This window comes from Chiloscyllium plagiosum, unplaced genomic scaffold (assembly GCF_037043375.1).
Source record: "Chiloscyllium plagiosum isolate Xiang-an unplaced genomic scaffold, Cpla_swu_hap1 HiC_scaffold_7, whole genome shotgun sequence".
In the NCBI taxonomy this organism is placed as follows: Eukaryota; Metazoa; Chordata; class Chondrichthyes; order Orectolobiformes; family Hemiscylliidae; genus Chiloscyllium; species Chiloscyllium plagiosum.
This window is the reverse complement of record NW_028270145.1, coordinates 23,301,412-23,328,328: the sequence shown is the minus strand read 5'-3', so window position 1 is coordinate 23,328,328 and position 26,917 is coordinate 23,301,412. Positions and strand designations below refer to the sequence as shown.

At 45.9% G+C, this 26,917-nt stretch overlaps 1 protein-coding gene across 2 annotated transcripts in view; it reads right to left on the bottom strand.

Moving 5' to 3' along the window:
- The window catches only part of col18a1a (collagen type XVIII alpha 1 chain a), a 323,813-nt gene that overhangs the window by 33,673 nt on the left and 263,223 nt on the right, over window positions 1–26,917 (bottom strand). For both annotated transcript variants that reach the window (XM_043693212.2, XM_043693211.2), the window contains 8 exons: window positions 23,102–23,137; window positions 20,239–20,313; window positions 14,999–15,034; window positions 13,998–14,033; window positions 12,108–12,170; window positions 10,375–10,458; window positions 4,678–4,713; window positions 689–742 (listed from right to left, as the gene is read on the bottom strand). In XM_043693212.2, coding sequence (XP_043549147.2) covers window positions 689–742; window positions 4,678–4,713; window positions 10,375–10,458; window positions 12,108–12,170; window positions 13,998–14,033; window positions 14,999–15,034; window positions 20,239–20,313; window positions 23,102–23,137 — 420 coding nt within the window. The remainder of the gene's footprint in view (window positions 1–688; window positions 743–4,677; window positions 4,714–10,374; window positions 10,459–12,107; window positions 12,171–13,997; window positions 14,034–14,998; window positions 15,035–20,238; window positions 20,314–23,101; window positions 23,138–26,917) is intronic.

Genomic DNA, 26,917 nt, shown 5'->3' with positions numbered 1-26,917 from the left:
CTATGAGGTTGGAGGCGGTGGATGGGAGATCCCCTGAGGTGATGAGGTTATGGACGGTCTGGGAGATGATGGTTTGGCGGTGGGGGGTGGGGTCATGGTCAAGGGGGCAGTAGGAGGAGATATCCGCGAGCTGGCGTTTAGCCTCAACGGTGTAGAGGTCGGTGCGCCAAACTACTACTGCGCCTCCTTGTCTGCTGGTTTGATAGTGAGGTTGGGGTTGGAGCGGAGGGAGTGGAGGGCTGCGCGTTCCGAGGGTGAGAGGTTGGAGTGGGTGAGGGGGGGTGGAGAGATTGAGGTGGTTAATGTCGCGGCGGCAGTTGGCTATGAAGAGATCGAGGGCGGGTAAGAGGCCAGTACGGGGTGTCCAGGTGGATGGGGTGTGTTGGAGGCGGGAGAAGGGGTCGTCAGAGGGTGGGCGAGAATCTTGGTTGAAGAAGTAGGCGCGGAGGCGAAGGCGGCGGAAGAATTTTAATCATATAGAACCAAGGAGGGCAGACCAAGTTCAGGTACAGATCAGACACAATCAAAGTGAGTGGTATAGTAAGCTCGAGGGGCTGAATGCCCTCACTGTGCCAAGCGTTGGTTCAAATACACCCAGACACACTTCGCCTGCCTGTTCATCATCCAAACTCTAATCCTTTAAATTCCTGATTTTACATGCAAAAAGAAACAAAAAATCACTCCTCACCGGTCTCCCTGGCAATCCAATTTCACCTTTTTGACCTGGGTATCCCGGCAAGCCCTGTGGAGTAGAAGCAGAGATAGCGAACAATTAACTGTGATTCGAGGACACAATTCCCAGCAGGCCTTGGGTCAGTCTAAATGCTGTCTGTTTGAACCACTGTTGAGAGGGAGCCCAGTCACATGCACTGGACTCCAAGTTCAGTCAGGTGGCTTCCTTCAGAAAACAGGCCCCATTCTTTTCATTTACAACCATTAACATAATGGCAAACCAAAGGTCTAATCCCACTATTCTAATGCAGACACATAACAGGGAGCCTGTATCATGAAGCTCCCGAATTCTAACAGGGGCACTGACGTTCCCTAGCCTGGCCTGGCCAGCTAGTGAAGGGACTGCTCACTCTGAACGCTTTCAACAGGAAGTAGAGGGGACTAAAGGGTTCAATACAGTCAATAAAGAGAAACCATTTTCTCAGAGGGAACTCCAGGCCTAAGGTGGACATAACCTTAGGGGGTGACATCAGGAAGCACTTCTTCACACTGCAATATAAAACTGTTTCCCCAAGTAAACATTGTTGGGTAACCTCAATTTTTTAAGACGGAGCTATAGATCTTTCTTGGTTAAAGGTATCAAGAGCTACAGAGCAAAGGCACATAAATAGAGCTCCTTACAGGTCAGACAGCATCTATCTGAACGTCACCTTTGTTCAGATGTTTAGTGTTGATCTCACTCTTTGTTCACTTTCTCTGCAGCTGTAACATTGTATACCTAGCTTTGTTCGATTACCCTAATGCATTATGCATGGTATGACCTGCCTGTACTGCACATGAAACAAAACTTTTCATTGTCCCTAGGTACATGTGACAACAATAAATCAAATTTTAAAAATCATTTTTAACTTTATTCTTTCATGGGATTGGGCATTCCTTGCATGTGTTGCGTTTTCCCAATTGCCCTTGAACTGAGCGGCTTGCCATTTCAGAGGGCGGAAAAGTGGGTCTGGAGTCATGTGTAGCCTCAGATTTCCTCCTCTGAAAGACATTAGTGAACCAAGTGGGTTTTAACAACAATCAATGATAGCTGTCACGATCACCATCACCGAGACTAGTTTTCAGTTCAAGAGAAAGACAAAAATTGATTAGAGATAGTCAGCATGGTTTTGTGCGTGCAAAATCGTGTCTCACCAACTTGACTGAGTTTTTTGAGGAAGTTACTAGAAAGATTGATGATGACGTTGCAGTAAATGTCGTTATTTGGATTTTAGTAAAGCCTTTGACAAGGTTCCACATGGTATGACTTATGAGTAAAGTGAGGTCACATGGGATTCAGTGTGAGCTTGCCAAATGGATACATAATTGGCTTAACAGCAGGAGACAGTGAGTAAATGGTGGAGGGTTGCTTTTTGGACAGGAGGCCTGTGACCAGCGGTGTTCCACAGGGGTCAGTTCTGGGTCCTCTTTTGTTTCTGTAAATGATTTGGATGAGAATATATAAAGGCATGGTTAGTAAGTTTGTAGATGATGCCAAAACTGGTGACATAGTAGACAGTGAACAAGGCCTTCTGAGATTACAAAGGGATCTTGATCAAATGGGTCAATGGGCTGAAAATGTCAGATGGGAGTTCAATCTGGATAAACGTGAGGTCTTGCATTTTGGTTCAACAAACAAGAGTAGGGCTTATACAATTAATGGTCGAAACTTGGGTAGTGTTGTAGAACAGAGGGACCTGGGGTGCAGGTACATATTTCCTTGAAGTTTGCATCACATGTAGTCAGAGTGGTTAAAAAGGCATTTGACACGCTCACCTTCATTTCTCAGTCCTTTGAATATAGGAGTGAGAGGTTGGGACGTTATGTTGAGGTTGTACAGGACATTGGTGAGGCCTCTGGAATACTGTGCCCAGTTCTGATCTCCCAGTTATAGGAAGGATATTATTAAGCTGGAGAGGGTTCAGAAGAGATTTACCAGGATTTTGCCGGGTATGGAAGGTTTCAGTTATAAAGAAAGACTGGATAGGCTGGGACATTTTCACAATAGTGTTGGAGGTTGAGAGGCGATCTGATAGAAGCTTATAAAATAATGAGAGGTTTAGACAGTTAACAGTAGTTGTCTTTTGTTGAAACTTTATTGCTGGAACAGCACAGCAGGTCAGGCAGCATCCAGGGAACAGGAGATCCGACGTTTCGGGCACAGGCCCTTCCTGAAGAAGGGCCTGTGCCCGAAACGTCGAATCTCCTGTTCCCTGGATGCTGCCTGACCTGCTGTGCTGTTCCAGCAATAAAGTTTCAACTTTGATCTCCAGCATCTGCAGACCTCACTTTCTCCTAGTAGTTGTCTTTTCCCTAGGATGGGTGACTTCAAATCTAGGGGGCATGTTTTAAAGAGAAAGATTTTAAAAAGACGTAAGAGTCAATTTCTTTACACAGAGACTGGTTTGTGTGTGGAATGGACTTCCTGAGGAAGTGGTGGATGCTGGTACAATTACAACGTTTAAAAGTCATTTGATAAACACATGAATAAGGAAGGTTTGGAGGAATATGGGCCTGGAACAGGCAGGTGGGACTAGTTTAGTTTTGGATTATGTTTGGCGTGGACCGAAGGGTCTGTATCCGGGCTATATGACGCTGTTGGGTAAATGGAACTGGATTTGAACCTGTGATCCCAAAGCCTCTGGACTGAGTGACATTCCCACTATGCCAGAGACCCTTGGTGTTTTGTGTTCAAAACTTGTGTCCTGAGTGCACACGGAGAAGTGGGTGAGCTTTCAGGATCCTGGAACTCAGCAGGGAGCCTCAGAAGAAGGGAAGCAAAACAAGGAGCAACTCAAAGGCCACAGGAGGGGGGGGAACAAACTTAGAAAAGCAAAAGTGGGGGGCGGGGGGGCGCGATCAGAATCTATTCAATATATACAGAACAATCGAGGCCGATACGAGGTTTGGCTCAGGGGGCCATTTGATCATTCAGGTTTATTTAGAAATTCTGCAAATACTCCATTGTGTCAGCTCAGGCTGCATGCCCAAGGAACAGAGAGAATGCTGGGGCTGAATGATCTCCAGTGTGACCTTTCCTCTAAACCACGCAGGGGTCGCTCAAAGGCTCCGTGTATGGTGTGACTGATTCCGGTTTTGCAAGTTGCTACCACCCGTGACACAAGTAAGCAATTACAGGGATCCTAGCTCCCTGTGATGTACCTTCGATGATATGAGGAGTTTATATTGTCTGGAGCCTCAAGAAAAAAGATGTCAATGAAACACTGAAGGTTCCTGAGAGGCCAGATCCTGAGGGGTGGTTTCCCCTGACTGGGGAACTGGGCAGCACTGTCTCAGTATAAAGGATCGTTCATTTTCCACAGAGAGAGGGACCGCTGTCTTCACTCAGAGAGCTGTGTATCTTTAGAGTGCTCTCCCCCAGAGGGTGGTGGATGCTTCATTATTCAATACATTTAAGGCAGATACCAACAGAGTTTTGGTTCCTGGGAGAATGGAGGGGTGTGGGACCAGGCGACAATTTGGGGGTTGAGGCAGAAAATCAACCACGACAGAGTCAAATGGTGCAGCAATCTTGAGGGGCTGAATGGTCTCCTCCTGCTTCCTTTCTTACGTATGATTCTAAAGAGAGGAGATCCTTCATCCAATCCACGCTGGGCTTGAACAAGAGATTGAATACTTACAGAGACGCCAATATATCCATTACCCTGTCAATGCAGGACTCTTGATTTGTTTCCTGTTACACAGGTTCAGAATGGCTCTGGATCCAGAATTAATTAACTGCATTTTAGTCAAGTCTGATACAACATATCATCCTAAAGTCGATGAACGTTCGTTCAGAGTGATGGGGAAAGTGAAGTCACTTCAGGCCATTAGAAAGAGTTGGCTATTTTAAGCAATCGAGCTACAGGATTCTGAAACTAATGCTGGCCAGACAGGGTGGTGTCGACAGATGAGGTTTTTGACGAATGTCAGGAGCTGACAGATTTCCAACAGAAGATGCCTTACCTGCGGGCCAATGGGTCCTGGAATGCCAGCATCACCCTGAAGGGAACAAAATTCACCAAAGCTTTAGATTCAAAGTAACTGGTTTAATCTGAGTGCTTCTCTGAAAGAATTATGTCAGAAAAGAATCCCTTGGCCTAATGACAGATTGTAAGTGGGGGAATGGGGGCTCTGTTCATCGCTGTTCCATCTTCAATCAAGGCTTCAGAAGGAGCGGCTTAATTAGCTAAAGTGGAAGTTCGCTTCTCATTCGTTAACGGACTGGGTAAGTGACCATGGCAACCCGAAGCTGAACTCATTTGCCCTGTAACCATCCCCAAATCTGTGAGGCCAAGAGCCCCCCTGAACCTGGATTCCTCTCACCTCATCAAACAACTTTTACCCTTTCTGTCTTAGCTATGTGAAAGTTAAATCATTACCATTGTTTATTGGGTCCTCCAGTGTTATCCGACTGGGCTCAGAGACAGAGTAGAGGTGAATAAACAGAGTGACATTAGCATTTTCTGATTTACAACGCAAAATGACTGACATGAGTTTGTGAATTCTCAGCTTACCTTGTGTAATATTGGAAGAGTTTTCAATAACAGCGTTACAATGCGGAGGCTGTTTCTTCAATTATTTTATAGCTGGGTGCTAAAATAACCTCATTGTTGTCCTTCTTGAGCTTACAGTTACTCCCCTCTCAGCCTGAATCTTGGATCCATAATGTTTAGCTCTCCCATTAATATGTGATAACACACAGATACATCTTGTATTAATACATCACCATCAGCTTCTCAAGGGTCATTAGGGTCAACAACAAATATTGGGATTGGCAACAAATGTTGGCCGTGTCAGTCAGCTCCCCGTTCATGGCGGATAATCAAACAGAGACAGTTTGATCACAACAAGCCCTTGATACCACTCAGTCGTCAGTCTCTGTCCTTCTCCACCTCATCCCCTTCTTTGTGGCTAACCAAGTTACCAGCTCCTGTCTCTGGAGGAGTTTGACAACATGGATTTCATTTCTTGAACTGGGACTCCACTGCATTAATCCATTACTCGCTCTGGGAAAAGGGATAACGAGAGAGATTCTTCTCCGTTTTAGTGTGGGATTTGAAGTTTGTGTGGGATTGCGTTGTTTGGGACTTGCTGATCGCTGCACTGCCTGGGGATGGCTGAGGTTAACCAACCCTCTAGGATTGCCCTGGAATCTCCAGGAATTAAAGATTGATAGAACATAGAACAGTACAGCGCAGGAACAGGCCCTTTGGCCCATCATGCCTGTGCCGACCATGATGCCATTTTAAATTAATCCCATCTGCCTGCATATGTCTATTCCCTGCCTGTTCAGGTATTTGTTTAAATGTCTCGTAAACAATACTACTTTATCTGATTCTACTACCTCCCCTGGCAGTGGGTTCCAGACACCTACCACCTTCTGCGTAACTAAAGAACTTCCTAACACATATCCTAAATATTTCTCTTCTCACCTTAAACCTATGCCCCCTAGTATTTGACATACCACTCTGTGAAAAAGTCTCTGACTATCCGCCCTATCCATTCCCCTCATAATTTTATTTACTTCTATCAGGTCACCCCTTCATCTCAAACGCTTTTAGTGAAGACGATCCAAGTTTATCCAACCTCTCCTTCCGGCTAATACACTCCAACATCCTGGTAAACCTCTTCTGCACCCACTCCACAGCCTCCGCATCCTTCCTATAGTGCGGCGACCAGAACTGCACAAAATACTCCAAACGTGGCCTAACTAAAGATTTATACAGCTGCAACATGATGTGCCAACGTTTATACTCACTGCCCTGACCAATGAAGTTACATGTGCTGTACACCTTCATTAGCGCCTTACCTACTTGTGTAACCACTTTCAGAAAGCTATGACTTGCACCCCAAGGTCCCTCTGTACATCAAAAACACTCTGGCATTTATTTTACTCTTGTATGTAACCTCCCAAAATACCTCACCTCACACTTGTCCAGATTAAACCCCATCCCAACTTGCCACCTGATCTATATCCTGCCGTATCCTTTGCCTATCCTTTCATTATCCACAATCTCACCAAATTTCATGTCACCTGCAAACCTACAAACAGCCCATCTACATTTTCATCCAATTATGCGGAACACCACTGGTTACAGACCTCCAGCCAGAAAAGCACCCCTCCACAACTACCCCTGACTGCCATGACCAAGCCAATGTTGTATCCAACTCACCAACTCACCATGGATCCCGTGTGACTTAATCACTTGAAGCAGTCTACCATGAGGGACTTTGTCAAATGCCTTAGTAAAGTCCATATGGACAACATCCAAAAAACATACTGTATCCTCATCAATCAACATCTTTGAAAAGCTCAATCAAATTTTCGAGACCAGCCCTGCCCTGCATAAAGCTTACTTCTAATAGGTCTATCCTTCCGCTTCACCGGAGGCTCACCGATGATGCTACCTAGTATGGTGACGAAACGTCTGAAAACAAATCTTCCAGCTCAGCAAGCAAACTCGCATCCAGTCTATTCTTCTCCAAATGCAAGTAAATCCTGTCCCCAAGAATATTCTCCAAGTATTTCCCTCCAACTGATATATGGCTCACCAGCCTATAATTTCCTAGATTATCCCTGTTGCTCTTCTTAAACAAAGGGACAACATTGGCTATTCTCCAGTCTTCTGGCACCTCACCTCTGGCTAAAGAGAATTCAAAGATCTCTGTCAAGGCTCCAAAAATCTCCTCCCTTGCCTCCCTCAATACCCTTGGATAGATCCCATCAGGCCCTGGAGACCTATGTTTTTCAAGACACCCAACACCTCTTCCTTCTTAATGTCAACATGCCCCAGAAAATCAACAAAATCCTCTGTAATCTTACCATCATCACTGTCCTTCTCCTTGGTGAATACCGAGTTGAAGGGCTCATTATGGACCTCACCCACTTTCTGAGGCTCCACACATAAATTCCCACCTTTGTCCTTGAGTGGACCAACCCTTTCCCTAGCTATTGGCTTACTCCTAATATATGTATAAAATGCCTTGGGATTCATCTCAAACCTACTTGCCAAGGACATTTCATGATCTCTATTTTGCCTCCTAATTCCTTGTTTAAGTTCTTTTCTGCTTCCTTATACTGTATTCCTCAAGGGTTTTGTCTGATTTCAGTTTCCTGAACTTTACATATGCTTCATTTTTCCTTTTGACTAAGCTTTCAATATCTCTTATCATCCAGGGTACCAGAATCTTGCCATCATTATCTTATATCCCGACGAGAACACGCTGGACCTGAACTCTGATCAACATCCATATGTTATATGTGGATTTACTCTCAAAATGCTGCCCCCAATCTAATTCATCTAGTTCCTGCCTAACACTAAATTGCCCATTGTGCTCAGAGATTTGTAGCTTAGGTGCATTAATCAGGGGAAATGTAAAGTAAGAGGGTAGGGGAATGGGGCTGGGTAGGATACTCTTTTGGAGGGTCAGTGTGGACTTGTTGGGCCAAATGGCCTGTCTCCACACTGTAGGGATTCTAAGATTATTATGGTAATTAACCTTCCCCCACATTAGCACTTTCACCCGAGGACCAATATTATCCTTTTCTAACATTATTTAAAAACTTACAGAATTATGATCGCTGTTCCCATACTGTTCCCCTACTGAAATTTCAGTCACCTGGTAAGGCTTATTCTCCAATACAACAGCTACAGTCCCTTCCCTAGTTGGGCTATCTACATATTGTTTCAAGAAACATTCCTGGATGCACCTAACAAATTCTGTCCCATCTATGCCCCTGGTATGAAGAGAGTCCCACTCAACATCAGTGAAATTAAAAACACCCATGATAACAACCCTGTTGTTTTTCCACCTTTCCAAGATCTGCTTACATATCTGTTTCTCTATCTCCCGCTGGCTACTGGGAGGCCTGTAGTATAACCCCAGCATTGTGACTGCACCTTTCTTATTTCTGCATCTTACCCATTAGGCCTCGCTGGATGAGCCCTCCAAGATGTCCTCTCATAGTGCAGCTGTGACATGCTCCTTAATCAGTAATGCAACCCCCCCCACTCCTTTACGTCACTCTCGATCATGTCTGAAACATCTAAACCCTGGAATGTTGACTTACCAGCCCTGCCTTTCTCTGCACCAGATTTCTATAATGACTACCCCCATTGTAGTCCCGTGTTCTAATCCACACTCTAAACTCACGTGCCTTACCCGTTATACTCCTTACATTAAAATAAATGCACTTCAAACTGCCAGTCCCACCGTGTTCATGAACCTGGTCCTGCCTGTTCTTCTGAATAGACTAACTTGATTTAACCTCTAGCTTCTCCTCAATCACTCCCCATGGTGGTCTATTGCTCTGGTTCCCACCCACCCCTACCGCACTAGTTTGAACCGTCCCAAGTTTGCACTAGCAAACCTCCCTGCGAGGATACTGAGGGGTGCCCCTCCAGTTTAGGTGCAACCTGTCCTTCCTGTACAGGTCCTTCCTGCCCTGGAAGAGATCCCAATGATCCAGATATCTGATGCCCACCCTCCTATACCAGCTCTTTAGCCACGCATTCAACTGCATTATCTTCTTATTTCTGGCCTCACGAGCACGTGGTTTCGGAAGTGATCCCGAGTTTACAAGCCTAGAGGTCCTACCTAACTCCCTGAACACCCTTTGCAGAACCGCAGGACTCTCTTCCTGCCGATGTCACTCGTACCAATATTGACCAGAGCATCTGGTTGCTCACCTCCCCCCTTTCAGAATGATTCAGACTCATCCTTGACCCTAACACACCATCCAGGAGTCTCACTCCTGAGCACAGATCTGTGCCCCTGACTATAGAGTCCCCTATCACTACTGTTCACCTACACAATATCTTCCCTTCAGGGATGGCAAAAAAAATCAAAAATGCTTTAAAAAGTTTGTATTGCTTAATTAGGTCACATGATCGAGCCTCAGGGACTCTGTCCAGTCACAGTTGGTAACCAAAGGATATCCTGAAGACACAGGCCTTTTACATGCACATCTGTCTGGTTCTTAACTGTCACTAGTTTTACATTTTTTAATATCTTAGTTTGATGCTGGATTAGAGCAAATGTACTTCCCATTCCTCCCCATATTCCCAAAAGTACAAGTAGTTTTCAAATGAGATTTAGAAGCACGGAACCAGAACTGTGAGGCTGTCACTATGGGGAAAGATTATACAGGTTGGGCCTCTCTTAGGACAGAGAGGACTGAAAGGTGATGTGATCAAACAGAGGGCTCTTTTCATCATGAAGGAGATCAGATGGGTAAGTGCAGAGAAGATGTCTCCAGTTTGCAAACTTACCGGTCACAAGTACAAGACAGTCATTAATAAATCCAAAAGAGAATTCAACAGAATCTCTCTCCCCAGAGAGTGTGGGGAATGTGGAACGTGCTCCAACAGGGAGTGGCTGAAATGAAGGTTATAGATGCACTTAAAGGGAAGGAATATTAGAAACTGGGGAAACAGTGGATTTAAGGACATACATTGTTTGGGTCAATGAAGGAGGCAAGTGAGAGGTCTGCATGATTACTAGCATGGACTAGATAGGCTGAATGGTCTGTTTCTGAATTGTAACATCTTCATATTTGTAAAGCAGGCCTTTACCAAGGAAGCCTTTTCTGCTGCAGTTTCTCACGTTAGCACAGTCAGACTAGGCTGCAGCTGGTCCTCATAATATCCAAAGTCTCACCTTTGATCCAATGCCACTGGCCAGCAGACTATCCAATGTGGTTCCATCGGGGCTAATGATGAAGCCAGGCTCTCCCCTATCACCCTGGAAAGGAAGAAGACGGATGTATTATGTTACAGGACAGTACCTTGTACAATTCGCAGATGGCAGAAATGGTGGAGGGTGAGATTTTGGAATGTGGAGGCTGGTAGGAGATGACAAGGTGAATCCCGTCACAGTTCTGGGGAAGGGAGAAGAGCAGAATTATGGGAATGGATGGGCATGGTCAAAGGCCCTGTCTATCACAGCAGGGGGGGAGCGGAGATGGGAGATGTATTGGAATCACGGGTGTATGCTTCTTCATTTTATCACTCCTGCTATGCAGAGTGTCACAGACATTTCCTTCAGCGCCTTCCTCCCACATGGCCCCTCCACTGGCTCTGCACTTGCTTGTAAACCATCACATATCTCTCTCCCTCTCTCTTTCTGGTGCACTTTGGACACCTACTTCTTGTTGAAAGGTCATTCCCATGAAATACCATCTCTGTTTCTCTGTCCACAGATGCTGCCCTGACCCGCTGAGCATTTTCAGCCTTTCTTCTGGTTTTTCAGCCCATTTTGGGAACAGCCAGCAATACAACAGTCCACTCTGTCCATCTGGAAGGAGACACGCCCTTTAGGCTCTCAGCCAACTCTGTAGAAGAACATCTATCTTCAGTCCATTTTCACAGCTCCTCTCAATAGGTACTGAATTGCACTGGACAATGGGTCCAGAGGAGTTAATTCTCCAGATCCTCTCCTAAGTTGGAGTCAAGTGGAAACCAATTAATCAGAGTAACTCAAACCTTTCACTGGAATACCTCCCAAACCCTACGGTGTTTACCACGCTGAATGGCAGAAGCAAGTGGCACTTAGGAACACACTTTACTGGCTCCAGGTTGCTCCCCGGTCTAACTTGAACTATATCACTGTTCCTTCACCTATTGTTGGGTTAACAATCCTGCACCTCCCACTGAAAAGGGCTTTGGCGCATGTACCCCACGTGGACTGGCAGCTCACCATCACATACTGCAGGGCAACTAGGTACAGGCAATAAATGCTGCCCTCACCAGCAGCACCCAGAAAGATGAAAATCTCTCCAAATGTGCTCACTGCTCAGTAATAAGAAGCAGTAAACTTCTGTTCTCTCTCTCTCTCTCTCTCTCTCTCTCTCTCTTTAAGGTGGGCCAGACTCACACCCAGCCAACAAACTTCGCCATGGAGCAGGGAACTGCACAGCTCAGTGCCATGTGATACATTTCACAGAGTAAATGAGGAGAAACTGTTGGCATTAGGCAGCAGGCTCAGTAAACAGCCGACAGATTTAAGATGATGGCTGAAGAAGGGGGCGGGGGGGCAGAGGAGGAGAGCTTTTTTTTTAACGGAGCCAGTTGTTTTGATCCGGAATGCACTGGCTGGAGCAATGGTGAAAGCAGATTCAAAAATAACCCCCAGAGGAAATGGGATAAATGCCTGGAATACATTGCACTGGAATGCTAGTGGTCATTTCACACAGGCCTGGAATGTTCTCCCTAAACCTCTCGGTTTCACTTTCCCCCTTCAAGTCCACCTCCGTGACCAAGCTTCTCCAGTCATCTCCACTCCTCTCTCTCTTCAGGTGGCCAGGTGCCAAAGATAGCTGGGTCATGCTGCTGGGACTCTCAAAGGGGCGCTACACGAATGCGCGTTTTGACCATTTTCGTTGTAGTGCCTACCTTCGGCCCTGTGGGTCCTGTGACACCTGGGTGTCCTCGTTCGCCTTTCGGTCCACTGGGACCCTAAAGGAAAGGGGAGAATGTGATCACTGTGTTCAAACTGAGTGGTACATGAGCAGTGAGTTACAGACCGTGAAAATGGTAACGTTTGGTTACACACACACACACACACAAAACCCGTTTGAAGATAAACGACTGATGAAAATAATTCAAAAGGCCACTGCGCTGTCCTTAAATTACTCAATTGAATGTTAGAGATAAAACAACCAGTGACATTTCTATTCTAGGGGATTAACAAACTGCAGTGATTGTCCCACTATTATCTTCCACAGCTCAGTGGGACTCTGGCAACTGTCAGCCTTGGCTGCACTGAGCCAAGGAGGTCATGGATTCAAATCCCATCCCGGAGACTTGAGCCACAACATCAAGGCCAACATTGCAGTGCTGTTCCGAGGGAGTGCCACACGGTCAGAGGAGCCATCCGCCCGCACGGGATGCGACCGGAGTTTGGCCTACTCTTTGATCCCAGAGAAGTCAAGAGTAACGGAAGCAAGGTGGGGAATATAGCCACTATCTGATCATCAATGAGCTCGTCAAATGGCAGAACTGGCTGGAGGAGGCACCTGTGTCAACTCATGTCCCTGCGGTTAAACCCGTAAAGGCCTGTCCTCCTGGATGGATGTGACAATCACAAACTGTGGAGGCGTGGAAGGGAGTTTGACCTGGCATCTTAGTCTGTGCACTCAGCCAACATCACAAAAAACAAAGCCCCTCGGTCACGGTTGCACTGCTTTCTGTGGGAGCCCTCTATTTTGCTGTTCCCCGCGTTCCAGCTGTGAGTGCACATGAACAAAATCTGCCCCCCCCACCCCGGGCTCACTCTCACCCCCTGCTGGGTGGGGAAGCAGTGACGGGCACCTTGAGGAAGGTCAGCTCTCTGCGTCCACAGGCTGTAGCAGGGATTGCTGCACCGAACGATTTGGCAATAAATGACGACGAATATGAACCTCGTGAATTGGTTCAATGTGTGTTTGGCCGATAGCGTGTGCTGAGAATCAAGCAACAGTGCAGCTCAAAATCCGACATTTCCCTGATGTCCCTTCAGTCTGCTTTCACTGGCATTCTACACAGCCTAGCGAATCAGACTAGTAAACTCTGGCCATTGTTAATTTTATCCCAAAGACTGGCCGAAGAGAAGAAAATGCGTTTGTTTAGAGGGAGATTTGACGGAGGCGTTTCAAAATCCTTCGAGGTTTTGGCAGAGCATGAATAGGGAGAGACTGTTCTCACTGGCAGAAGGATTCAGGAACTAGAAGGACCACAGGTTAAAGGCAACCAGGAAAATAACTAGAGGAGGTGGGGGTGGGGGGGGTGGTGCGCGAGGTGGGGGAATAAAGTGTGAGAATCTCTGCTTTGTCGTGAGGTGACATGATGCAGAATTCCTGAGCGGGAGCAACAGTAACCTTCAAGTGGGATTAACACCCGATGAGGAAACATTCACAGGAGTCAGGGGTAAGAGTGGGCGAGTCCCACTCTCATTGGATAACTGAAAGAGCTGGCACCAGCATGATTGGCCAAACGGTCTGCATCTCTCCCGGATTGGTTGATGGCACTGCTATGGACATACAGCCAGAGGAAGCTGCCAATCGTGTGCCTGCTAGTCGGCACTTTGATCCAGCGAGGGTCAGTCCAATTGGGACTGACCCCTGGGAGCCCAGTGTGGGCATCTCAATGGCGTGGTTGGGTGAGCCACGCGTGTGCCAACCCACCTTGGCGTCCAATGACGATGGATTAGGTTGGCCACATCTGAGGCTTGTGCCTGCAGTCCCAGGCACCTTTAACTCAACATAAACATGCACAATTGCAACAACGCAACTTGACTTCTCTTACCGGCAATCCAGCTTGGCCAGGAATGCCCCTTGGGCCCTGAAAGGGAGGAAGAAATTTGTTACCTTGGGAAGCAAATATAAAAGCTGCAACTTTGTCAAGGCTCCTTCCACAGTACCTTGACATCTACCAGCTGAAAGGGACAAGGGGAGTGGATGACTGGGAACACCACTCAGCCTGTAGGTTCCCCTCCTTGACACCCACCACTGTCCTTAACACCACTGTGGATGGACTTGCTCCACAATGGCCCCAGGGCTTCAAGAAGGCAGCTCACCATCAGGGTAATTATGGATGGGATAATAAATGCGGTCTTGCCAGCGATGTTCATATCGAATGATTGAGTCAGACAGCACAGAAACAAGACTCTTTGTTCCAACCAGTCCACATCTACCATGTCCCCAAAGTACACTAGTCCCAATTGCCTGCATTTGGCCCATATCCCTCCAAACCTTTCCTACTTATGTACTTATCCAAAAGTCTTTTAAGCTGTAACTGTACCCGCATCCACCAGTTCCTCGAGCAGTTCAGTCCACACACTCTGTGTAAAAACATTGCCCCCCACCGCCCCGGGTCCCTTTTAATTCCTTCCCCTCTCACCTTAAACCTATGCCCTCTAGTTCTGGTCTCCCTGACCCCAGGGAAAAGACCTTGTCTATTTACCCTATCCATGCCCCTCATGGTTTTATAAACCTCTATAAGGTCACCCCTCAGCCTCCGACGCTGCAGTGAGAGAAGCCCCAGTCTATTTTAAAAACTCAAACCGTCCATTCCCGGCACTATCCAGGTAAATATTTTCTGAACCCTCTCCAGTTTAATAACTTTTGCCGAGAAGAAATTAAATAAACAGCATAAACCACACAAAAGGGAGTTTGTGTACTCGGGGTTCCTTTTGCCAATAGACATTTGCAGTGATGATGAGTGTGAGGAGAGTTTAGTGCACTGTGCTGAGCTCTCACTGTCTGTCAGTCATGCGTCCCTTATTATGTAAAGAAAAGGCTGCCTACCTGTGCACCGGGCACAAATGTAACACCATCGACTGCCTGAAGGAAAAACAGATTTAATAATTATGTTACATTCAACATTGACTTCAATTCTAACTTCAGTCCTACTAAAGATTCCCCATTATATCTGGACAAGACACATGAATACAGACCTCAGAGAAAAGCCTGAACTTGTAGCTTCTCTACTGTCAAGCATGAGGCACACACACCTTCCCCTTTACTTCTCTCTCACAAGAGCAGGAGCAGGCCATTTGGCCCCTCAAGCCTGTCCTACCTTTCAGCCTCTTCAGCTTGGCTTTCCATTCAGCGAGATCATGGCTGATCTGCTGCCTAACTCCATATACACCTGCCTAAGAAAGGGATGATCACTTTATTGGGATTGTACTATAGGCCCCCTAATGGGGGCGGCACGGTGGCCCAGTGGTTAGCACTACTGCCTCACAGCGCTAGAGACCCAGGTTCAATTCCCGCCTCAGGCGACTGACTGTGTGGAGTTTGCACGTTCTCCCCGTGTCTGCGTGGGTTTCCTCCGGGTCCTCCGGGTGCTCCGGTTTCCTCCCACAGTCCAAAGATGTGCAGGTCAGGTGAATTGGCCATGCTAAATTGCCCGTAGTGTTAGGTAAGGGGTAAATGTAGGGGAATGGGTGGGTTGCGCTTCGGCGGGTCGGTGTGGACTTGTTGGGCCGAAGGGCCTGTTTCCACACTGTAAGTAATCTAATCTAATCTAATCTAATAGTCAGAGGGAAATTGAGAAACAAATTTGTAAGGAGATCTCAGCTATCTGTAAGAATAATAGGGTGGTTATGGTAGGGGATTTTAACTTTCCAAACATCAACTGGGACTGCCATAGTGTTAAAGGTTTAGATGGAGAGGAATTTCTTAAGCATGTACAAGACAATTTTCTGATTCAGTATCTGGATGTACCTACTAGAGAAGGTGCAAAACTTGACCTACTCTTGGGAAATAAGGCAGGACAGGTGACTGAGGTGTCAATGGGGGAGCACTTTGGGGCCAGTGACCATAATTCTATTCATTTTAAAATAGTGATGGAAAAGGATAGACCAGATCTAAAAGTTGAAGTTCTAAATTGGAGAAAGGCCAATTTTGACGGTATTAGGCAAGAACTTTCAAAAGCTGATTGGAGGCAGATGTTCGCAGGTAAAGGGACGGCTGGAAAATGGGAAGCTTTCAGAAATGAGATATCAAGAATCCAGAGAAAGTATATTCCTGTCAGGGTGAAAGGGAAAGCTGGTAGGTATAGGGAATGCTGGATGACTAAAGAAATTGAGGGTTTGGTTAAGAAAAAGAAGGAAGCATATGTCAGGTATAGACAGGATTGATCGAGTGAATCCTTAGAAGAGTATAAAAGCAGTAGGAGTATACTTAAGAGGGAAATCAGGAGAGCAAAACGGGGACATTAGATAGCTTTGGCAAATAGAATTAAGGAGAATCCAAAGGGGTTTTACAAATATATTAAGGACAAAAGGGTAACTAGGGGGAGAATAGGGTTTCTCAAAGATCAGCAAGGCGGCCTTTGTGTAGAGCCACAGAAAATGGGGGAGATACTAAATGAATATTTTGCATCAGTATTTACTTTGGAAAAGGATATGGAAGATATAGACTGTAGGGAAATAGATGGTGACATCTTGCAAAATGTCCAGATTACAGAGGAGGACGTGCTGGATGTGTTGAAACGGTTAAAGGTGGATAAATCCCCATGACCTGATCAGGTGTACCCGAGAACTCTGTGGGAAGCTAGAGAAGTGATTGCTGGGCCTCTTGCTGAGATATTTGTATCATCAATAGTCACAGGTGAGGTGCCGGAAGACTGGAGGTTGGCAAACGTGGTGCCACTGTTTAAGAAGGGTGGTAGGGACAAGCCAGGGAACTACAGACCAGTGAGTTTGACCTTGGTGGTGGGCAAGTTGTTGGAGGGAATCCTGAGGGACAGGATTGGCAAGGACTGATTAGGGATAGTCAACATGGCTTTGTGCGTGGGAAATCATGTCTCACAAACTTGATTGAGTTTTTTGAAGAAGTAATAAAGAAGATTGATGAGGGCAGAGCAGTAGATGTGATCTATATGGACTTCAGTAAGGCATTCGACAAGGTTCCCAATGGGAGACTGATTAGCAAGGTTAGATCTCATGGAATATAGGGAGAACTAGCCATTTGGATACAGAACTGGCTCAAAGGTAGAAGACAGAGGGTGGTGGTGGAGGGTTGTTTTTCAGACTGGAGGTCTGTGACCAGTGGAGTGCCACAAGGATCGGTGCTGGGCCCTCTACTTTTTGTCATTTACATAAATGATTTGGATGTGAGCATAAGAGGTACAGTTAGTGAGTTTGCAGATGACACCAAAATTGGAGGTGTAGTGGAACAGCGAAGAGGGTTACCTCAGATTACAACAGGATCTTGACCAGATGGGCCAATGGGCTGAGAAGTGGCAGATGGAGTTTAATTCAGATAAATGCGAGGTGCTGCATTTTGGGAAAGCAAATCTTAGCAGGACTTATACACTTAATGGTAAGGTCCCAGGGAGTGTTGCTGAACAAAAAGACCTTGGAGTGCAGGTTCATAGCTCCTTGAAAGTGGAATCGCAGGTAGACAGCATAGTGAAGAAGGCATTTAGTATGCTTTCCTTTATTGGTCAGAATATTGAGTACAGGAGTTGGGAGGTCATGTTGTGGCTGTACAGTACATTGGTTAGGCCACTGTTGGAATATTGCGTGCAATTCTGGTCTCCTTCCTATCGGAAAGATGTTGTGAAACTTGAAAGCGTTCAGAAAAGATTTACAAGGATCTTGCCAGGGTTGGAGGATCTGAGCTACAGGGAGAGGCTGAACAGGCTGGGGCTGTTTTCCCTGGAGCGTCGGAGGCTGAGGGGTGATCTTATAGAGGTTTACAAAATTATGAGGGGCATGGATAGGGTAAGTAGACAAAGTCTTTTCCCTGGGGTCGGGGAGTCCAGAACTAGAGGGCATAGGCTTAGGGTAAGAGGGGAAAGATATAAAAGAGACCTAAGGGGCAACTTTTTCACGTAGAGGGTGGTACGTGTATGGAATGAGCTGCCAGAGGATGTGGTGGAGGCTGGCACAATTGCAACATTTAAGAGGCTTTTGAATGGGTGTATGAATAGGAAGGGTCTGGAGGGATATGGGCCAAGTGCTGGCAGGTGGGACTAGATTGGGTTGGGATATCTGGTCGGCATGGACGGGTTGGACCGAAGGGTCTGTTTCCATGCTGTACATCTCTATGACACTTTGGCCCATGTCCCTGTTTGACAAGCATTTGTCTATCTCAAATTTAAAATTAGCAATTGATCCAGCTTCCACTGCTGCTTCTGGAAGAGAGTTCCACACGTCTTACCACCCTTTGTGTGTGAAAGTGCTTCCTAACATCTGTCCGGAAAGGGCTGGCCTTAATTCTCAGACTCTATCCCCTAGTTTTAGAATCCTCAACTAGTGGCAATAGTTTATCTTTGTCAATCCTGTCTCTTCCGGTTCACATATTCGGTCAGGTTGCCCCTTAACCTTCTAAATTCTACCGATAAGAGGCCACATTTGTGTAATCTCTCCTCATATCGCAGCCGTTGTGCATTTAGTGCAGACAACACTCTCTCCCAGTGACCAGCTGGATTGGTATTGGTGATAAACCTGAAGATACACAGCCTAGGTGCTTGCCCCATATTGGAGGGAGGGAGAGGTGGGAGATGCAGACCTGAACATTACTGCCACAGCTTGGCAGGTTACATTGCTGGCACCACCATGCCATCCTCCTCTATGGGGACAAAGCTCCGTTCTGTGTGGAAAAGGGTTTACAGCCTGCCTCATCACAATCAACTCCAGCACACACCCCCAAGCCCCACCCTCCCCTCCCCTTTCTGCCCAACATCCCCCCAAGTCCCACTCCCCAAGCCCCACTCTCCCCTCCCCCCCAAAATCCCCCAAGCCCCACCCCCCAACAACACACCCCACAACACACCCAACTTTATATCCTAATGTTGGATACCGACGGTCATTCAACAGTGGCAGGGGCAGAAACTTAGAAACTAGGCCATTTGGCCCTTTGAGTCTATCCCACTGTTAAATATGACCATGTCACCCTCTACCTATCGTCGTTGACATACCCCTTTGGTGCTTTTAATATCTGAAACATTCCCTCGCTCTTTTTTCAGATATATTCAGAAACCTGACTTCCACATCCTTCTGTGGTAGTGAATTCCGCAAGATAACCAACCCTGAGCGAAGAAATGTTTGCTCAGCTCAATCCTAAATGGCCTACCCCCGTTTCCTAAGACTGGGTCCCTGGCTCTAGACTCCCCAAAGAGGGAAAACATCTCCTCTGCATCTAGTCTGTCCAGGTATATAGTCATAAACCACTCGTCACTGTCTGCCAACCAGGAGAACACCTATTTATTCCCACTCTCTGTTTTGATCTGTCAACCAATTCTCAATCCATGCCACTATATTATCCTCAATCCCATGTGCTTTAATTTTGACCTCGGCCTCTTATGTATGACCTTATCAAAAGCCTTCTTTGAAATCCAAATACATCATATCCGCCGATCCTCCCTCATCTATTCTTCAAGTTATATACACAAACAACTCCTGTGGATCGCTCATACGTCAGTTCCCTTTTCACAAACCCATGCTGACTTTATATTACTGCTGTTAGCAATAGCAGAAAATGGCGATTTATCCTAGAGAAGGGAGTTAAATGCAGGGCCACTGAACACCAAACAACCTGATGAAGATTTATGAGTTTGGAATGACACTGATTGTTTCCATGGCTATTTCAGCTTAAAGTTCACAATTATGGAGTTAGCTGAGATCAGCAGCACATCTCTCAGTCAGCAGGTTGTGGGTTCAAGTCCTGTGCCAGAACGTGAACACTCAAAGCAAGCCTGGCACTCTAGAGCAGTGCTGAAGGATGGCCCCACTCTCAGAGCTGCTATCTTTCCAATCAGGGACATGTCTATTACCACAAGTGGGCATAAACGTTCCCATGGCGATATACTTAAGAAAGGCCGGATGTCCCAGGCAATATCAATTCCTCGACCAACATCAAAAGAAAAGCTCAGCATCATGTTGCTCTTTGTGGTAGCTTGCTTCTCACATCACAACAGAGACTAGTTATCGATCGTACTGCCATTTGGGGTTCAGTTTCAGGTTAGTTGTTGTGATCCGGGCCTCGGGTTGGAGAGAGAGAGAGAGAAAGAGAGCAGATACTGAGGAGCTTACACTGCCACCGCTGTAGGTAATTCCAGGAGGACCAGGAGGACCTGGCAATCCGACTCCATCTCTGCCCGGCTCACCCTGGAAAGGAAAGCAACCAGAAACATGTTCAGAACTCAGCAACCTTTGTCCCTGCCCAATCATTGGGTAGAAGAAGCAATTCTTCACAGGAAGGCTAATGCTACATAGAAGGCATGCATTTCAGGTGAGAGAGGGAACGTTCAAAGGCAATGTGGGGGGCAATTTTATTGTTTTACAGAGAGTGGTAGGAATGATTGGGATGTTTAAGAGACTTTTAGTTAAGCACGCAAATAGGAAAGGAATGGAGGGGTATGGACCATGTGCAGACAGAAGGGACCTGGTTTAACCCGGCACAACATTGTGGGCCGAAGGGCCTGTTTTGGTGCTGTACTGTTCTATAATGGAGAGGCAGCATCAAGGAGAGGTATTTAATGAGCATATATTCAAGGCTGAGTTTGACCAACTTTTGCCTGTCAAGGTGATAGAAGGTTACGGGGGAAAGTGAAGCTGAGGCCAAAAACAGACGTCTCACTGTCACTGAATGGTAAAGGGGCTAGTGGGGTCAAATTACCCACTCTTACTTCTAATTCACATCATCTGGTGTTCACTCCCCACCCCCCCTACCCCCCGAGCACCACTGTGGACAACACCCAGGGAAAGGTTTACACAGGGCATAAACACATCTGCAAATTCTCCTTGAAAACGTTGCCTTATGGTGGAGCTGGGAGGTCCAAGAATAGATCCTGACACAAGTTTTGTTTTCTCTACAAGTTGCAGACGATCACTAGCACACCAACTCAGCTCTCCACTTCATGGAGTGGGACACTGAATAGATTCCAAATTGGGAATGTTAGCTGGAGTCCACCACTCCGAGACACCCAATGGGACAGGCCTGAAAGAGGCCATTCCATTTGGTCCAGTTGAAAGGTGTATTTATTGGAGATCTAGGAACAAAACATCCACAAACCCAGGGAGCGCAGAGTGCAAAAGGAGCTTGACTTTCAGGTCAGTGAAAATACAGCCACAAACTGAGACCTGACAGCAGATATTTAATAATGGCTCTTCAAAATTAGGAGATGCTTTTTATGGTCAATAATTAGAGGAAACAGGTTTAAGGTGACGTGAAAAAAAAAGAGAGGAGGAAACATCAAGATTTTGTTTTATATATGACAAGTTAACATGATTTACAATGATTTGGAGGAGCCGGTGTAGGGCTGGGGTGGACAAAGTTTAAATCACACAACACCAGGTTATAGTCCAACAGGTTTATGTGGAAATACTCACTTTCAAAGCTGGTGCTTCCAAATAAACCTGTTGGACTATAACCTGGTGTTGTGTGATTTTTAACATGGTTTACAATGGCAGGAAATGAAAGCAGATTCAATAACATTCAAAAGAGACTTATATGTACATTTAAATCTTATTGGAGTGGAAAATATGTTTGCTTAAGTTTTTCAGCTTGCACTCATCTGGACAACACAAGAATGCCAAACTTCAAGTGTGTATACTAGGATGGTGTGGTATTCTTGCATTTGTCCTGATAAACTGAAAAAGCTTCACCAATACCTCTCTTCTCACTAAGATTCAAGTACCACACGATTTACACATTTCACTGGGTTATACAGAGAGACCACATGTGTGAAACTAAATGGAAAGTTCTACCTAAGGGTTTGCAATTGCCTGATGGGCCAAATGGCCTCATTTTGTGCTGTAAGATTCTCGATAGGCTTCTTGCATAAAATTACATAATGTATAATTTTATCACAGTTCAATGAAATGTGCAGGGAAATCTTCAGCCAGAAGGACATGAGTAGATGCAGCCAAACAACAGATACAGAACACCATAAGGGAATAGATTCATCTTCCCAGCTCTTCTCTGCCAGAATTTCTTATAAAGCAGCAAGGCTAATGTCTCTGTGTCACTTAGCTCAGATTGATGGAATGTCCACATTACACTGACATCAACATCTCTGTGTACAAGCTCATTGCAATGTCCCAATTATAATTTATCTCCTCAGGGGGTGAATGTACAATAAACATGCTGAGCTTTTACCACACACAGGGTTAAACGTTTGCACTTTATATTACACTTTAGTGTTGGTTTCTAATTAAATTTAAGGAAATGACAGTAAACAATAGCTGTGCTGCACAAGTCGTATCTTTATAAGATGGGTGCTGAGTTCATGTTCTGACACCTGACTGATGTTCGCTCCAAATTGTGAGAAAGTTCCCCCTAATGACAGGGTAGTGGTACTGCAGGAAGATTTCCTCTGCTTTGGGACTGAAATCACATTTCCTTCCCTTGAGATTACAATGCCGTCCAATAGAACTTCTGTTAGCTGTGACTCAGCAGTTAGCACTCTCCCGTACGAATCGGGAGGTTGCGGGTTCAGACCCCACTCCAGGGACATCAGCACAAAGCCCAGCTGGCACTCCACTGCAGCTCTGAGGGAGTGCCGCACTGCCGGAGGTACGGCCTTTCAGACAGCACGTGAGCCTGAGGCCCTGCCTGCACTCGTGGGTCGACCATCTTCAAGAACAGCAGAGGAGATCCCACACTGTCCTGGTCGACATTTATCCCTCGGCCGACATCATTGAGGAAAGTGGTCTAATTATTATGCTGTTGTCTGTGGGATCTTGCTGTGTAGTTGCCAGGCCGCCTCCATTTTAAAACTTCAAAGCCACGTCACTGGCTATAAAACACTGCAGAAAGCCCTGAGGTTTTGAACAGGGCTACATAAATTCAAACTCTTCAACACAGTGCTAGTCAGTCTCATTCAATCACACCCGCCCCCCCCCACCCTCCCATTCCACGTTTGAGTTGGAAAGAACATTCTAGCATTCTTACCTTCATGCCTGGATCTCCCTGGGCACCCTTCGGTCCCTAAGATAGAAAGCACATGAGTTACAACAGATTTTTAAAAATCACATCCACAGTTATGAATTAAAGACATTGGCTCTGGGTGTCTGTCATCCATCTGTCTGAAAGGTTACAGGTTCAAATCTGACCCCAGAGTATAGAAACACACCATCCTGACTGATATTCACCATTCAGTGCCATACTGCTGCACTATCAGAGGTATGTCTGTTGAATGAGATGTTTAACTCTTGGGGGATGTGAAAGAGCCCACGGCACTATCAATGAAGTAGAGTACAGGAATTTTTCCTTGTGTCTTATTTAATATTTATCTCTTAACCAACATCTCTAGAAGAGATCAAGTTGGCCACTGTATATTGTTGTTTGTTGAGGACATATTGCCTGTCACATTTCCAACAGTGACTACACTTCACATGTACTTCATTGGCTATGAAAGCACTTTCCAGTGCCTGCAGGCGCTATAGAAATGCAAGCCTTTCTTCCTTTTCACTGACTATAGCTGAATCTGTGCTGTTGACTGGTACTCAGTTCCGGGTAAAAACAATGACTGCAGATGCTGGAAACCAGAGTCTAGATTCGAGTGGTGCTGGAAAAGTACGGCAGTTCAGGCAGCAACCGAGCAGTAAAATCAACTTTTCGGGCAAAAGCACTTCATCAGGTATTCCTGCTGAAGGGCTTTTGCCCGAAAAGTCGATTTTACTGCTCCTTGGATGCTGCCTGAACTGCTGTGCTTTTCCAGCACCATTCTAAACTCGACTCTGGTACTCAGTTCCATCAGGTCATTTAACAAAACAGACCTTTAAGAGGGAACCTCATTGGATAAAAACTCTATTATGGACTAACTAAGGTCCAACAATTTAGGGTTACTAAAGAATTACCAAACACTAGTAGGGCTTTCTACTCTAATCACTAGACTGCATCCTACAAATCTTCCCATCAGATCAATATCCCCTCTTGATTAATGCAATTTTCCAATGCTGTCTCCCGATACGTGCTGGTAAGATCTGATATCCAATCATCACAGCAAAAACAAAACCCCATCTCCAGCCTTAAATAGTACAATCCCATGTGCTTTCGGAGAGATGGTGGTAAAACGTCACAGGGTTCATAATCTAGAGGTCAATAAAGCTGGATGTCCATGACAACTATCATCAGGTTCATTAATATCCTTCCGGGAAGAAAATCTGCCATCCTTACCTGGTCTGGTCTACATGTGACTCCAGACCCATAGCAATGGGGTTGACTCTTACCTGATCTCTGAAATGGCCTCACATAGCTGCTCAGATCAAGTGCGATAAGAGAATGGCAATGCTGGACTTCCCAAAGGAGGATTCCTGGTACCTTGTTAGATTTGTCAGCTTTGTCAGTTTGTAGTACTGGGTAAGAGTTGTTTTAGTTTGCTGCTACTAATGTTCCTCTGTCTTTGGCAGTAACTAGTGAATAGTGTTAGAAGATACACCATCATAAAGTATCTACACAAAGGCACTGTCCTTGGACAGCAAGCAGGTTCAAAACAGTGAGACTACATTTGGTCAGGTAGTCATAGTCATAGTCATAGAGATGTACAGCAATGAAAACAGACCCTTCGGTCCAACACGTCCATGCCGACCAGATATCCCAACCTAATCTAGTCCCATGTGCCAGCCCTTGGCCCGTATCCCTCCAAACCCTTTCTATTCATGTACCCATCCAGATGCCTTTTAAATGTTGCAATTGTACCAGGCTCCACTACTTCCTCTGGCAGCTCATTCCATACACGTACCACCCTCTGTGTGAAAAAGTTGCCCCATAGATCTCTCTTATACCTTTCCCCTCTCACCCTAAACCCATGCCCTCTATCTCTAGACTCCCCCAACCCAAGGAAAATATTTTGTCTATTTATCCTATCCATGCCCCTCATGATTTTATAAACCTCTATGAAATCACCCCTCAGCCTTCGACACTCCAGGGAAAACAGCCCCAGCCTATTCAACCTCTCCCTGTAGCTCAAATACCCCAACCGTGGCAACATCCTTATAAATCTTTTCTGAACCCTTTCAAGTTTCACAACATCCTTCTGATAGGAAGGAGACCAGAATGGCACACAATGTTCCAGAAGTGGCCTAACCAATGTCCTGTACAGTCACGTCTATACTCAGTGCTCTGACCAATAAAGAAAAGCATACTAAATGCCTTCTTCACTATCCTATCTACCTGCGACTGCACTTTGAAGGAGCTATGAACCTGCACTCCAAGCACATGCAGGAATTCAAAAGAATCCTGTAAAATCAGGACTATATAGTTTAATATGGTTCCAAAATTTGTTTCAACTATGAATGTTGAATATGTGACATGACATAGGCTTGATGCTCTCTAGCTGAAGTCTGACAGTATTCTAGACAATATATTGGAAGTACACATAAAAGAATCACTACTATTCTAAGCCCGATAAAATTACTACAGTGCAGAAAGAAGCCATTTAGCCTATTGTGTCTACACCGACTGTCTGAAGAGAATCGCACCCAACACCCTCACCCCATCTCCACAGCCCTGCATGGAGTTCTTACCATGGCTAACCCTCACATCCCTGGACACGATGGGAATTTAGCTTGGCCAATCCGCCAAAACTGCACATCTTTGGATTGTGGGAAGAAACCTACACAGATGCTGGAAGAATGTACAAACTCCACACAGTCACCCAAAGGTGGAATCAAACCTGGGTTCCTGGGGCTGTGAGGCAACAGTGCTAACCACTGAGCCACTGTCAGGCTCATAGTGAACTAGTACAGAGACATCTGCTCCCTCTGAAAGCTGGTGTAGAACTGCACACCTCCAACCCACAGACAGTGTGTGACACTGGTAGTCTGGGTGCAGCCAATGCAACATCAACATTAATTCCTTCAAAAGCACTGCCTTATTGCAAGCGGGCGACGTGCACGTGACAGGACAGAGGCTAAACAAACACTGCCCACTGATCGTTTTTCCATCCGAGCCTCCTGGACACCAATCACATTGCTTATTCTCGGGAGGCCCAAGGTCCAAGTTGAGGGGGATAAAAAGCAGATGCTTTCCAACAAGAAGGCCGCAAGATCACACAGAACCAATCGGGACCGTCGCAGTCAAGAGATCACCTCACTTGCAGACGGTTCGAGCTATCCCACAGACGTACTGGGAGTATTGGTGCACTACACAGCGCTGTGGGTGAACACACAAGGCAGCACGACCCAGGAAGCATGGCAAGGCTTTGGAGATGATCTCCAGCCACAGGAATGAGTCGCTTCAATGGTGTGGGGGGGGGAACTGGAGAAGCTGGAACTATTCTCCTTACAAGCAGAGAGGGTTAAAATGAGACTTAAATCGAGCTGTTTGGGGTAATGAGGGGCTTTGAAGGGATAAACAAGGAAGAAACCAGCCAGCAACCACAGATGAGGAGATAGTGAGAATTCTGTTTACAGAATGGCAGAAGTTGGAATTGTGACTTTCAAAACAGGATTCATTAGATTATTTACTTCAAAAGGAAAGAATTAAGACGTCTGTTGGAAAATAACAGGGGAGTGGGACCAAAGAGCTGGCACAGAGACAATGGGTCAAATGGCCTCCATCTGTGCTATCCAATTCCATGTTCGAAAAATAGGATTTATTGGAGGATGTGGTTTCTTCTGGACTCAGTGGTTCATACAAATTCAGGCAACCAAAGAATGCACAGGTTAATCACCTGCCATTCTGAACCACTGGGTTTCTCGAAGAGTTATAAATCTGATGATAAACCTTCTGATTCATTTTGGTTTTAGCACATCCTGCTCAGAG